This window comes from Neophocaena asiaeorientalis, unplaced genomic scaffold, assembly GCF_003031525.2.
Source record: "Neophocaena asiaeorientalis asiaeorientalis breed wild unplaced genomic scaffold, Neophocaena_asiaeorientalis_V1.1 scaffold166, whole genome shotgun sequence".
Taxonomy (NCBI): domain Eukaryota; kingdom Metazoa; phylum Chordata; class Mammalia; order Artiodactyla; family Phocoenidae; genus Neophocaena; species Neophocaena asiaeorientalis.
In genome coordinates, this window is record NW_020174933.1 from 2,831,171 (window position 1) to 2,846,872 (window position 15,702).

General features: G+C 43.2%; 1 protein-coding gene across 1 annotated transcript in view; it reads right to left on the reverse strand.

The window, feature by feature from the left end:
- The window catches only part of ACTN2 (actinin alpha 2), a 79,281-nt gene extending 63,585 nt beyond the window's left edge, over positions 1-15,696 (reverse strand). Inside the window, exon 1 of the mRNA XM_024761492.1 lies at positions 15,529-15,696. Coding sequence (XP_024617260.1) covers positions 15,529-15,654 — 126 coding nt within the window. The 5' untranslated portion in view covers positions 15,655-15,696. The remainder of the gene's footprint in view (positions 1-15,528) is intronic.
- Between the last annotated feature and the right edge of the window lie 6 nt (positions 15,697-15,702).

Consider the following 15,702-nt stretch of genomic DNA (forward strand, 5'->3'; position numbering starts at 1 on the left):
CTCTAAAGTATTAAAAACAAAAAGCAGTAAGCTCAAAGAACCACATGAAAGCTATTGGGGCCTGGTCATCTGAGCTTAAAGATTTCCTGAGGTCAAGAGCCTGACTTAGCCGCTGGCTGGGAGTTTTGTGGGGTCACACCTGCCTCCCCCAAGCTGGCATGACCTCCGTGGAGAATTCCTTTGACGACTTTCTGGTAAGCAAGCATTTAAGGCTCCCAACAGCCTCACATACGATTGATCCTAAGTTATGCTTTCCAAAATAACTTGTTCCCTTGGAGCCTGGGTAATTATGTGTAAGACATGGCTCTGGGACAGGGCAGACCCAACTGTTGCTCGGTTATAGGCAAAAGCAACATTAATTGTACTTTCACGATTCTCTTGAGGATGAATTCAAGTTTAAAGAAAAGCACACTGATGTCCCCCTCCCCAACCCCGGTCCATCCCAGCAACCGGGGAAGCAGCTTGTACTACCCAGACACCAAAATAAATATTCTTTAATTCAAGTTCACCATACTGTTACTATTTTCAGGGACCCAAACAAACGGCTGTCTGCACAGAGAAATTCAAGTGTTCATTTCGAAGGGAACAGCTCTCTGTAATACGCCAGTCTCTGCGTTGGCAGTTTGGACAGAGCACAGTTCTAAGTGAGGAACAGCCCCCAATCAGGTCCATCTACAGCTTTGCTCTACATATGCGGAAAGCTCTGGAAAACAGAAGGGCTAAAAACCAGGGAAGCTGGTCATTTCCAAAGTTCCTGCCCACTCCGCCCTGGGGGAACCAGGCTGGGATTTCCTCCATGGAGAAGTTCTTCCCTAGGGCTCATGCTGACTAAAAAGTGTTCATAAAAATAGATAATAAAGTCTTCGTATCCTGAGCCATTTCAGACAGTTATATATTACAGTATAAAACACAGAAATATATGCTTTTCTAGTACAGCGTCAAGTCATCTAGCAGGCAATATGGCAAAATGTTAACACTAGTCTTCCCTACGGTATGACTTTTTAAATTTCTTCTCCATATTTTCTGTAGTGAAGACATATGACTTGGGTGATTATTTGAAAATGTATCTTAAAAAGGTAGTTTGGGAAAGTCTATATAATTTGTTAGGCTAGATTCTTCTCCCTTCCCTGGTTATCTGTAATTATGTTAGCTAGCTTTCTTTCACTCAGCCTCCATCTTTTTTACCTGAAAAAGAAAAACTACTTAAATTGGATACACTCCAGCAAGCTTACATTTCTTAAGTTAATCAGTCGGTGAGGTGCTATTTCAGGACTTTTTTAAAGTTTGACACTAAAATCCCTATTTCAACGTGAAGTTTTAAAATGCCCATGGAGGGACTTCCCTCGTGGTCCAGTGGGTAAGACTCCACACTCCCAATGCAGGGGGTCCGGGTTCGATCCCTGGTCAGGGAACTAGATCCCACATGCATGCTGCAACTAAGAGTCCGCATGCTACAACTAAAAGATTCTGCATGCTGCAACGAAGATTCCCAGGTGACCTGGGGCAGCCAAAATAAATAGATATTAAAAAAAAATTTTTTTTAAATGCCCATGGAGAAGGTACACACTGTCCAAGTCCAAGGACCGCAGCAGAGAAATCCTTAGTATCCAGTTACCCAGACACCAGTGACAGACAGCAATAGAACCCACTGTCACTCCCCAAGTATTTCTGACAGCATTCACCCTGCTTCCCAACCAAGTTCTTAATGGACTCGAATGGTGACAGCCCCACCTGTGTCTCATGACAGAAGGGACAATTTTACATTAAACACGATTTTGTCCCACAGTAAATATATTTATCATCACTTCACTTCCAGACTTTCAAGTGTCTAAAGATATATACAATTTTATTAGAAAAAGACTTAAGCTGTCATAAGAACAAACCTAGAGATCCAACCTTGGAAATTGGTCCAGATATCTCAATAAAGTTTAACCCTTAGTTTTTTAGATGTACAAAATAAGCATCCTTAAACCCTAGCACATATTAATAGCAAGCTACCTGAAGTAAGAGTATATATACTATTTATAAAACCACACGGATGGCTTACGAACTACCGTAAGGACGACGACAATGCGCACTTCAGAGGGAAACCTGGCCCACAGGAGGCATCCAGCGGGGTCCGTGGTCCCACACCCTCCAGACGCAGGGCCCACTCCCACCGCTGGCTACAAGGCTTGGTCTTCTAAAGGATTCGTGAGTTAGAAGATTCAGAAATTACTAGACAGTGATATTTAAAACTGTCGAAGTTTTAGAACTCTCATTTCACCAATATTTGCATTTTTTCAAGTTCAGAAATAGGCCAGTACTTTGAGAAAAGGCATTACTGTCCAATATACAAATTGTTTGGGTCTCAATATTATGGTAACCTTCTCTGAGGTGGCCTTGTGTATCTCCTCTGAACAGTGACCACAGAATTCGAAGTCTAAACTGGACCACTTTTGAGAGTCAAAGGTGATGCTATTTATAGTTACTCTGGGACAAGAGCCACAACTGGGATTGTCCTGGGCAAACCTGGATGAGGGGTCACCCTACCTCTGGAATCAGTCCACCCTCCTTCCTCATTTCCTTTCATAAAGAATAGAGAACCTGGGCTTCCCTGGTGGCGCAGTGGTTGAGAATCTGCCCGCTAATGCAGGGGACACGGGTTCGAGTGCTGGTCTGGGAAGATCCCACATGCGGCGGAGCAACTAGGCCCGTGAGCCACAACTACTGAGCCTGCGCGTCTGGAGCCTGTGCTCCGCAACAAGAGACATCACGATAGTGAGAGGCCCGCACGTCGCGATGAAGAGTGGCCCCCGCCTGCCACAACTAGAGAAAGCCCTCGTACAGAAACGAAGATGCAACACAGCAAAAATAAATAAATTAATAAACTCCTACCCCCAACATCTTCTTAAAAAAAAAAGAATAGAGAACCTGAGAGATGGGCAAGATGTTGTAACCCTTCAACTTACACAGTATTACATGTCAATTACATCTCAATAAAGCTGGGAAACAAATAAACTAAAATGAATCTTTGTAAGGAAGGAGGTGGCCTGGAACTGCTACATGCAGGCAAGCAGCCCCCATCCCTCCCAGGGCTCCCCTAGAAATTCACATACCTAAGCAGGTGAGGATGTGATCTGTACCTAAAGAAAAGCTGCAGAAGCAGTCTTGGCAAAACTGCCCCTAAAAATAACCTTTCCCCAAGAACACTTAACACGTGTTCTGCTCCTTCCTCCCTGCACTCTGGGGTGGTGGAGGAAACAAAGATGCAGAGGTTTCAAATTCAGCCTCTTCAGACACGGTGCCCACCTCCTGTCTCAAATTCAGGCTCCCCACTCAAAGAAGTAAAAGCAGTGGTCACGGAAGCTAGACCAATAAACCTGAAGGAGGTTATGGGGTCAGTTTATCAGATCAGTCTGCAGCAGGAGAAGAGAAATACCCTATCAGTACTGACTTTACAAGGGGCCACAAACAGCAGTTAACCATCCCCGTTTACAGGATGTTAAAAGGCTTTACCTCTGCCAACAGTGCTTTCTTTGCACAATTCTGTCCTCTTCTCCTACAGAGCCTGAAATTCACCATTGGAATTAGATAACAGCATTATTGTCTTAGAAAGGTCACCTTTAAAATATTGATGATCTCTGGAAAAGCAGGTCTTGGCAATCTTTGGTTTTTAGAAATAGCCAGTTGTAACATTAACAGCATGAGAAATTACTAGGAGAACTGGGGGTTAGGAGAGGTATCCCAGCAGAGCAGGGAGTAGGCCTGGACAGCCAAAAGGGGTAGCAGGAAGCGTGGGGTCTGGGGGGGAGGAGACTGGTGTTTCAAAACAGGGAAGGCAACTGTCGGCTTAACTGGCAGTTTTGATTCAAAATTTCGTTTAGAGAATAAAGCATCTATTGAACATAAAAACTTTGTTTTTCCTTTTAGTATTGGACATCCCTGGTAATTATTTCACAATGTATACATTTATCAAAACATGTGGCACACTTTAAATATATAAAATGTTTTATTTGTCAATGACAGCTCAATAAAGCTGGGGGAAAAAAAGAACCAGGCATCCCCTATTCATGAAACTTTGGTTTTCCTTGGCCAGTGGGATTCAGAGGGATTCACTATATGTCCTCTCTGTTTTTACATATGTTTGAAATTTTCCATAATAAGAAGTTAAAAGTAAATAAAAGAAAGGCAGGATTTTTTTCAATGTAAAGTGAAGGGAGTCCTTGGCACTGCCTTTGGCCGAATCTCTGTGGAGCCGAAATCTTGGAGAACATCCCTGTCCACTAAGACATCACGTCTGCAGGAGGATGGCTCTAACCTATGCTCTTGCCACTGGAAGTCTCCTTTTCTAGTTCCAAAAGGGAACTGACTCAAATGCTTAGGCATCCTGAACTCCGGCTTCTTTTTGGAACTGTGTCAGACAGACCAGCAGGTAATTCCAAAGATGTGGAATTACACATCTTAATGGCATGTCCTGTAAGCCTCCATTTGAGAGGTGTAGCTGGCTTTTCCTGTGGTCCCTTTCCTCCTCCTCTGGCACTTCTGTGGGACAGAGTGATTGCTAGGCCCTCACTTGGGGTTACCTTGGAAGGACAGTATTTTCCATAACTCAAAATTTAGTCTTCTCATTCTCATCAGATGCTCCCCCTGGACCCATTTAGAAATTAAAAATTCAGACACACACACCCTTATGCATGGGCAGTAGGTTTTGGATAAGTGAAAACTTAGGAATACTGAATTCCAGGCGTTTTCTCTGGGTTGTTGGTTAAAACTCTGAGCAAAAAAGCAACGAAAACAGAGAAATTTAGTGGTTAAAAAGCACCACCTTTGACTACTCACAATAGCCAATAAACAGCCTAGATGTCCATCAACAGAGGAATGGATAAAGAAGATGTGGTACATATATACAATGGAATACTACTCAGCCATTAAAAAGAATGAAATAACGCCATTTGCAGCAACATGGATGGGCCTAGAGATTATCATACTAAGTGAAATAAGTCAGAAAGAGAAAGACAAATACCGTGTGATATCACTTATATGTGGAATGTAAAATATGGCACAAATGAACTTATCTGTAAAACAGAAACAGACTCACAGACATAGAGAACAGACCTGTGGCTGCCAAGGGGGAAGGAGACAGATTGAGAGGCTGGGGTTAGCAGAAGCAAACTATTATATATATATAATATAAACCACAAGGTCTTACTGTATAGTAAGACCTTGTGGTTTATATTACTTTATATATATAATATAAACCACAAGGTCTTACTGTATAGTAAGACCTTGTGGTTTATATTACTTTATATATATAATATAAACCACAAGGACTTACTGTATAGCATAGGGAACTATATTCAATATCCTGTGATAAACCATAATGGAAAAGAATATGGGAAAGAATATATATGTCTAACTGAATCACTTTGCTGTACAGCAGAAATTAACACAACATTACAAATCAACTAAAATTCAACAAGATAAATTTTAAAAATATAAAAATAAAAGCACTGCCTCTGGAGTTAAGCATCCTGGATCCGAACTTCAGCTCTGCCACTTGCAGACCAAAATATGCACTAAAATAATTAGCGTCTCCATGTGTTATAAAATTTCGATTGTGAGGGAGAATATCTTTGTAATTTAGACAAAATTCTGTGTGCATGTTCCAGCTGCCACTTCCCCACCCTCAACCACCCTTAGGTAACTTACTGAGCCTCCCTGGTTGAAAAATGAGAATCACATTACCCGTCTCCTAAGGCTGTTGTGATGTTCGAATAAAAGAATACGTATGGTCAAAACGGTGCCTGCAAATTCTCAATAAAGAGCTGCTCTGCCCTATATACTCAATAGTTGGGGATACCGGGAACCATATGCCAAATCCCCTCCCATTCTTTTTTTAATCCACTGGAAAAAAATCCGTATCTTAAAATATCACTTTTACTGTCTTACTGGAATATTTTTGTTTTGCTGTTGTACTGAAAAAATGAAAATAAACATCATTTTGTCCCAAAATTTAACAGGAAAGGTATGCAATGAAATATTCAGATACTTCCTATTTCATAAACTGCAGTAACAGAATAGAAATTGTACGGTTTACAAAACGTAAAACACATGGTTTTGCATTTTTTTCCAACGAATATTCCCTCCTCACGTCCCAGCCCAACCTGATCTTTACCCTTGCCGCCCCTCCAACATGGATTTGTTTTAAAATAGGAAAATATTACCCTCTATGGGTAATCTTGAAACTGATTGCAATTCTGTTATGTCTTTTACTATTTTCATGGCTGATACACCCAAAATATCAATAATAATTTTTAAACCTTAAAACAAAACCCCTAAATGAGGACCACCACTCATCCTATTTTCTTAATTTGATAAATGATAAAACAGAAAAGGGAAACCCACCTTGTGGTTGAATGCTACACTTGGTATGTTAAGATGAAACCAATTCTTTTCAGTAATGAAACTACTTTCTTCAGTAATCCTTACAAATTTTCAATAAAGTCTTCCTCAATAAAGCCCAGCCTTGGCCATTCCAGCTGCAGAAGGATTTTATGTCACAGACTTGAGCACACCGCCATAAATAGTTTCTTACAGCTTTTCACTTCCTTTGCAAGCATAACTTATTTCATGAGCTAAAAGATCTCCCGTTCCACGGTGCCAAAGCCCTGGGTTTCTGTTCCAGCGACTAAACGGATTCAAATGTCAGATTCAGACGGACTGGCGAAGTTCCAGAGAAATACCAAGGTGAGATTTCTCCCGGAAGAAAATCAGACATTTCAACAGTTCATCTAGTTTTAAGTCATCCAGTAAATGCATGTTTTCATCCAGAGAAGCGATGCTTCCACATTCCAGTAATCACTGCTTCCTCTGGGAGCCCTCGATGTTAAGCTCACCTCAGCACCTGGCAGGTAGATCTTCCACTATCCCCTCCTTACAGTTTCAACCATGGCCTCTGAGCAGATAACTCCCACACCTAAATCTCTAGGCTTGACCTTCCTTCTCGATATTTCCATGGGCTGTCAAGCCCTCAATCCAAACCTCACATTTTTAAGTTCTACAAAACCTAACCACCCGTTATTTTCCCAAATGAATATCAAAGGCATTAGAGGTAAGACTAGAAACAAGCTGAACTCAGTTTTATGGCTTGGCTGTGGTGTGGTCTTGGTCAAGTAACTTGAATATAGTGGGACAATAGTGGTAAAGTGGTTTTATTGGGTTGAGCCATAAGAAACTGCAATTTTTGGAGGTCAAAATGGTCAGTGTCAAAAATCTCCTACGGTTCAACCTAATGCATACAAAATATCTTAAAATCCTAATAAAAAACAATGAGATTAGATTACCTACCTTCTAAATAATTATCATCTTCCCATCCTGTTGGACTATAATGAAGAAACTTAAAGACTCCTCATGACTCTAAAAGATAGGATTTTGTTTGTTTGTTTTTTTTTTGGCCGTGCTGCATGGCATGCAGCATCTTAGTTCCTCGACCAGGGATCCAACCCGTGTCTCCTGCAGTAGAAGCGTGGAGCCCTAACCACTGGACAGCCAGGGAATTCCCGAGCATTTCTTGAGTTGCCAATCTCAATTATAACTGTCTGTATAAGACTCAGTCATACCTTCAATATCAAATACTGTTCTCATTTCCCCTCAACCTCATATTCACTTACTTGATCTTCACAATCACTAAAAAAAATAAGAGTTTTTCCTGAGACAGCATGCCTTTTAATGAAAAGATTGTAACAGAGGCTAATGAGAATCTATTTCCATTATATAGTAGTTTCTAGGAATGATGACTAATACATTTATCCCCTAGCAAAAACAAACAAACACAGCAAGACAACTCAAAGCCATGCTAACTCTGTAGTCTTGGGTTCGGCTTATATCAATACCGCCCAGGCCAATTCTTTTCCAGGGTCCACATACTCTGCAGAATCACCTGCATCTCTTCTCTCTTTTCCATTTCCGCTACTGTGAAGCCTAGCATGTCTTCCAAGTGTTTTTGTCTTACCAGGTTTTACATTGAGAAGAACAAATTTAAATGTATACTTCTCTGAATCTAAATGAATTTGGAATTTTCTCTACGGTGTGGGTAAAGGTTTTCAATCTGGACAAAACAGTCATTTCCAATCCAATCTGGGATACCAGAGCTTTGTTCATTAATATGCTGACACATTTTATTATCATTTAAATAAATCTACATGTATGATTTTATTTTATTCCCCAACTCTCTAAATTACAAATTATTGTTATTTTTTTAATTAAACAGCTTATCTTTGTAGGCTCAGTCTGAGAATAAGAGCTAAGTCGGAGAAGTCCATCGTTTGGGGAACTTGAGAAAAATGCTTTGGGAAAACATCTTTAAGGAGCATTAAACAAGTATGAGCTGGAGTTAATACATTTGTAGCTGAAGGAGTTGCAAAGATTGCAAAAAAAAATTTAATTGTACTAAATTCTTTTCAGAAATATGACTTATAATCCCTGCATTTCACAAATGTGAGTGCAGACTCTAAGCAGGATCACTGCAGGGCCAGGGGGCCACAGGACAGTGTCTGCTCATAGGGGAGACCAGGACAGCACCCAGGGACCCATGTTCTAGAGGAGGGGCCCTGAGGAAGAAGAACTCCCAGAGCGGGTAGGGGAGGTAGTCTCGGGTATAAGCCAAGAGGAGAATCAAACACGTGGGCTCCAGGAGCCCTAGGGGGAGAGGCGGAGCAGATAGAGGCTGGCTCAGGCCTGGCTCCCAACACCCTCCTGAAGGCAATAAACAACCACACAGGGGCTTTAAGCAGAAATACCATGACCAGGCTTGTGTTTTATACAGATCCCTCCTGCAGCGTCAGGCAGAAAAAAGCCTGAAGGCAAGTACGTTATGTGGAAGGGTGACAAAGCAGGGGCCACCACCCCCAACCAGGCAGGAAGTGCAGAGGCCCTGAAGGCCTTAAAGCACATGATGGGAGGAAGGGGCAGGGTCCGGAGGACTTTAGGAGGTGGGCTCACAGGAGTTGAGAGAGAGGGAGCCTCAAGGGTAACTCCCAGCTTCCCTGCATGGGCGCCAGGGAGGAAGATGCTTCTAGGCACCGCGACAGGGGACCATGCAGGAGGGGCTTTGGAAATGCTCTCCACTCCCTTCCACCGGCCAGGGTGAACTGGGTGTCCCTCCTCTGTACTTCTCACTGCCCTTTCTGTCTCTTGAACTAAGCTGCAAGCTCCTTGAAGCCTGGGGTGGTGTCAACTCCATTCCCTAACCCGGGCCTCTAGTGGGACCGTAATAAACGTCTGCCAAAGGAATGAAAAGAATAAACAGCCGTGCTTGTGCTCCACTTCTATTCTGCCCTTCAGTACGGCTGCAGGAGAAAACATCTAGTTTCTGATCAAGAAAATCGTGGGGAGGGGTACAGGTGTGGTGTGGGCTCAGAGGCCAGTGCGCAAGTGCTCAGACTGATACGTGCTTGTGTAAAACATGTTCCTCAGCTTCTTTAGAAAAACCCATTTCTGGCACTCAAGGCTTTCCTTCCTTTGAACCAAGTCTAGCACAGTAGTTAGCAAGCATTTTCCCCCTCATCTTTGCTTTCTGTTCTTTCTGGAAGAACTAGTACCGTTCCCACGGAAACAGCGGTACAATTCTGACTGTCCTCCAACGTATTCCGTACCAACTCCTCTGCTCATCACGGGAGTGCATCCACCCACCCCAGAGCTGCACCTTTTCTGTAGCCCAGCTGCAGCAACCGACTGTAGGGCTTTCTGACAGTTTTCTGAAGCTGCTGTTCTTTAGGCTTCCCAGCTAAGAGTTCTATTCCTCCTCCCACGCTCCCCGAAAATCGTATCTTGGGCTCAAGTTTCTTCCTTGGTGAATGTGGCTGAAGGGGTAGGGCAGATCCCAGGACACACTGCAGTGCCTAAGAGAAGATGCAGAAATCACAAAGAGTGATTTCCCCACCTTACAACTCCTGCACCTGTGGTTCTCCATAGGAAACCAAGGGCATCTTGAGAATAACAGCCCTTCTGGGGGCAGAGATTTCTTAGGGCTCATACAAGATTCTGCCTTTGCAAGCCTGCCCATCAGCAACTCTCCCTGGACATCAAAGGCTGCCTGAAACTCCAGCCCTGCATTTAGGCAATGGCCACCTGGACACACAACTTGCCCCTCAGCACTCAGCCCCTGCACTGAATGATACATCCTGTAAATGGTCAGCCTTCCACCCACACAGCTCTCCTGGTTAGATAAGCAGACACTCCTCATGAGTTTGTTTGTTACTTGTCAATATCACTATCTTGAGTTTTAAGCCCAGGAGCTCTAATGGTGAGATCATGTCTGCTTAATTGGATTTATACAACAGCCTGCCATGCAACAACATGGGGTTATTTAATACTTCTTATAATCCCTCCTGATCACTCTCAAATTGATGGCTTCCTCACCACTGCTTCTAATCCTCACCACCTTAAACGTATCATTCCCATAATGGGCTTCTACCTGGGTCCCCCACCTCAGCCCTTCACCCACTGCAATTTATTCTGCAAACAATATTCTACTTGAAGCATGGCTCTTCCTGGCTCAAATATTCCCAGAGCTCTGCACTGCTTGAAGAACGAAGTCCACGCTCACCCTGGCATCCTAGGTCCTCTGTAAACTGGCCCCGGATTACCTATGCAATTTTCTCTCTAAATCTGAATCTGTATCTTTAGCTTCAGTTAAGACTAGACTGTTCACTCTATTTCTCTAGCCAGGAATGTTCTGTTTCTCTCTCCTCGCCACCCAGCTAGTATTTAGTTACTCCTCAAATTAAGGCCCACCCCAAGCTCTACTCCCTTGTAAAGCTGTTTCCCCATTATTCTCACCCACAAGGGTTTTCCTTATTTGATCTCCTAAATTTTTTGCTCTTTATACAACAAGCACCCGGCACTTAATTGTTATTAAACAATTTCTTGTTCTAAGTGTGGAAGCGTGTAAACCCTACCTTTAAAGGTACATGGGGGGAGGAGGGACTAGGAAGTTACTGTTTAATAGACACAGTTTAACTTGGGGGTGAGATGGAAAAGTTCTGGAGATGGATGGTGGTGATGGTTGCACAACGTGAATGTATTAATGTCACTGAATTGTACACCTAAAAATGGTTAAAATGGTAAATTTTACATTATGTAGATTTTACCACAATTTTTTTGAAAAGTACATCCAAGTCACTAAAGAACAAATCACGTGCTTCCTCAACCTCACAAATTCAATCACAGTGCTAACTACTACGACACCACCTGATGAAATTAATTATTGGCTGCACTAGGATAGTAATAATATTTGAACATTTACAGATCCCTGTACAGCGTACAAAGCCCCTGCGACGTAAACTAGTTTGACCATTTGATTCTGAAAAACTCTGTGTGGCAAGAAAGACAGGAATCCCTTATCTTTATTTTCTAGATGAAGAGATGGAACTTCAAAGGCTTAGTGACTTGATTACGGCCAAACAGAGGGTACCAGGCAGAGCTGAGATTCATCTGGGTCTCATGAATCTGAGACACTTCCCAGGCCCCTCGTTAATCCTTCACCTCGTTGGAACAATTCGTGCCTTTTTTCCCCCAGGGAAAATTCCCGCAAGAGCATACTCCACTGTGCAGGGGAGAAGAGCCTTGACCTGCGCCCTTAACCAGCAGTTGCTCCTTGAGACACGGAAAGGGGCAACTGGCAGGTTCTGGATCCTCTATTTAATCCAACCTGTGCGCAGCTGCTTCCCCACAAGCGTCCTTCCCCACTGCCTGACCCCACGTGGCAACATTTCAGCCTGATGACAGGACAGGCAGCAGGTGTGCTGAGGAGAACAGTGAGCTGCTCCACCTAAACTGTGACTCTGCGGAAGAACTTGGATTTCTTTAGGAACAATGAAAACTAATCAGAATTCTAAATGTGGAATAAATGAACGACTCTCTTATGCTCTCCACAGCTGGTGAAAAAGAGTATCGATCACCTACCCCTATACAGATTAAGGATGTAAGGGCCCTTTATGTATCGAAACACACAGTCATTTCCTTAAAAGGTCTGTTCTAGCCTCCCAGAGTGGTGAAGGACAGCGCCCTGTGCCCACGGAGATAGCACACATATTCAGCATTGCTGTTCTGACAAGTCACCTCCCGATTAGGCCTCAGTTGAATTAAAGGCTGAATGTGCTCTTTGCTTCCAGGAGAAGCTTACTTCTAAACACCAAAGCTCTAGAAGTTTCAGAAGTCCACTAAAGAGAGCTTCATTTACGTGACTACAAATATTCTTTAACACCCCTGAGAGAGGAGAGCACTCTGAAATGCCTGTACATACTCATGCTAAATTCAACATCTTCTAAATTGCCTTTCTTTTGGAAAAAGCACTGCATGTCCTCAAAAAATTGAAAACCAGTCATTGCCACAAGATCCAGAACTTCCACTTCTAGGTATCTAACCAAAAAAACCCGGAAGCGGGGACATGAAGAGATATTTGTACACCCATGTTCACAGCAGCATTATTTACAATAACCAGAAGGTAGAAGCAATCCACGTGTGCATCAATCAATGAATGGATAAACAAAATGTGGTCCATACAGTGAGTGAAATATTATTCAGCCTTAAAAAGGAAGGAAATTCTGACACATGACACAACATGGATGAACCTTGAGGACATTATGCTAAGTGAAGTAAGCCAGATGCAAAAGGACAAATAGTGTGTGATTCCACCCATATGAGGTCCCCAGGGGTCAAATGCATGGAGACAGAAGGTAGAAGGGTGGTTGCCAGGGGCTGGGGGGTGGGGAGGATAGAAAGTTATTGTTTTATACAGAGTTTAATTTTGCAAGATGAAGAGTCTTGGAGATTGATTGCACAACAATGTGAATGTACATAGCATGCCTGAACTGGATGCTTTAACATGGTTAAGACTGGGCTTCCCTGGTGGCGCAGTGGTTGAGAGTCCACCTGCCGATGCAGGGGACACGGGTTTGTGCCCCGGTCCGGGAGGATACCACGTGCCGCGGAGTGGCTGGGCCCGTGAGCCATGGCCGCTGAGCCTGTGCGTCCGGAGCCTGTGCTCCGCAACGGGAGAGGCCAAAACAGTGAGAGGCCCGCGTAACACACACACACACAAAAAATTTTAAATGGTTAAGATGGTAAATTTTATGTAGAAAAAAAAAAAAGGTCTCCCATCACATACACACACAGCACTACAGTTTTACTAAGTCCTTCTGTAGCAAGGCATTCCATACCAGAGCAAGGTTTACCACAGCCCATGAGACTCTGTGAACTGTGGATATAATTAGGTCCCTCATCCATTATAACGCTACAGACGTCATCATGTGTTACCAGCATCTGTTGACAGATCTCATACCCAGCATATCATTGAAACGGCAAGTGTGGAAAAGGTAGCCCACAATAGAAACAATGGCATTTTATCCCTGTCCTGTTCCAGCAGTTTGGCTCATAGGACATAAATAGAGGCTACTGCTCTGGCTGCCCAGACCTCACAGTTCAGTATTACTTTACTGACTTGAGTGGGTTCTCTACCAAAAGTAGAAACAGAGGATCTTCTGGATCTGTTCAGGTCTGTGTCCTAACGTAATGTTTGGCTCTGTTTTGTTTGTCACTAAAGTCACAACACAGCACTCAACCTACCTGAGAAAAAGATGACATATGTCTGTTTTTTAATATATAATATACAATTATAATAATATATTCATGCAGGAACCCCAAACTTTAAAAAAATCACAATGAAATTATATCCAAAAATACTGTGAATTAAAATATATATATAATTATATATCATATATTAAAAATAATTTTAAAATTATATGTATATGACAGGAGACATATATCAATGTTGTCTTTGGAAACTATAATTAACTCTATCCTGTACTGTAATTTTAAAAAATCAACAGAAACCACTGTGATTAGACTATTACTTTCAAAAATGATGGGCAGACTACCTGTCCAATTCCTTAGCTATTTTGCTCTTCCTCATGAGGAAAAAAAAAAAGCAATCTCTGCAACAAAGACTTAAGACTTTTTTAAAAATCCATGAAAAAATGTAGTAATCAAAATTGTGGGGAAAATTTTTAAAAAGAAACACTCACTGTTAAAAATTAAAGCAACTATTTAACTTCTTTCTCATTGATGATGCAGCAATTAGCTCAGATGACGAACTAATAATAACAACACATTAATAATCCTCAAGCCAGGTGTTTAAAAAATTGTAGAAGGTTTGAAATTTTATTCTCCTTTATAGACTCAACTTTTACTTATCACTCCCATTCTACTGTTTCCAAGAAGGCAGGGATGATGGAACTAAGGGGGAGAATGAAATGTAGCTAAATTAGAGCTTTAAAACAATAATAGTAAGTGGTTTTAAAAGAGAATAGACAACAAAAGAAAAATCTTGATTTGAAAATATCATGGTTATTTTACAAATAACAAAAAAAAACCACCCTAAAATGGTTATCTGATTATTATCCAAATATGGGACCTCTCTCCTTCAGCTAACACTGTTGGGAGTATGTGTTTCCTATAGTCAGACACATTCACCAGGCACTATCAGATAATCACCCACAGTGGCAGCTACACAGAGCAATCCCAGGCACACAGACGGTCAACAGACGTTATCCACTTAATGGCAGGCCCTTAGAAGGGAAACCCACTTTGCCCCACCCCAAGAAAAATAGGAGGGAAAAGCAGAGGGCACTTTGCTTTTGCCAGGACACTGTCATCATAAGGTTGGGTGAGCAGGTCTGGGTTGGCATCTCTGACCCGGCCAGGCTCTGTGCCCAAACAGGAGGTGAGATTTAGCCTCCTGGTGAGCAGTCCCTAGAATTCTAGCCAAGGGGATCAAGAAGAAACCTTGAGAGAGTGGAATGCTCCATTGGGCCCCCAGAGAGCACCAACCAAGATGGGAAGGGAACTTTTCGAGCTGGCTGACTCCCTCGTCCCTGTGCGCTTACCTCAATGAACCGTAAATAGAGTGTGAAATAACTATTAATTTATCGGTGAATGTCTAGTGTTCTTACAGCATCTCTCTCCAGGGAACCCCAAAACATGTAATAAATGATTTTCAATTACTCTCTGGGGCAGCTCTGTGAAAATCGGAATGAAGCCGATGTTCTTTTGATCTCTTTTATTTGGGGAAAGACGGGTTAGGGGGAAATGGGACACAACGGGACCAGAAGACACAACTCTGTGGCCAAGGTCACAGACTCAAGGGGTCAGAAGCAGACCTGAGACTTTCACATTCTGGTCTAATGCAGGTTAAAACAGAAACGGCTGCACTGTTCTTCCCCTAACATTGTTCGTTTTGTGACTCTTATGTGACACACGCGCGCACCCACGCACAATCGTGCGCGCGCGCACTCACGACGCCCAGGTCCGTGCCTGTGCCTGGACTTTTCCCGGCTACGAGGACATGAGACAACACGACCCTCCATCAAGCTCCCTCCCGCTAGTCCACACGGTCGGCGGCGCCCCCGGGCGGTCGCCCCCCGGGAAAGGCGACACACAGACACGCGGGTCCAGCCCGCAGACGGCGGGCACGCGGCCCTGGCTGACCTTCCTCTGCTGCTTCTCCCAGGCCGGGTCGAGGAGCAGGTCGCGGTCCCACTCCTCCTCCTGGATCATGTACTCGTCATCTTCGTAGACGTAGTTGTACTGCACGCCGGGCTCGATCTGGTTCATGGCGCTCGGGTGGCCGGGGCTGCGGCGGGGCGCGCGGGGCTCGGGCGG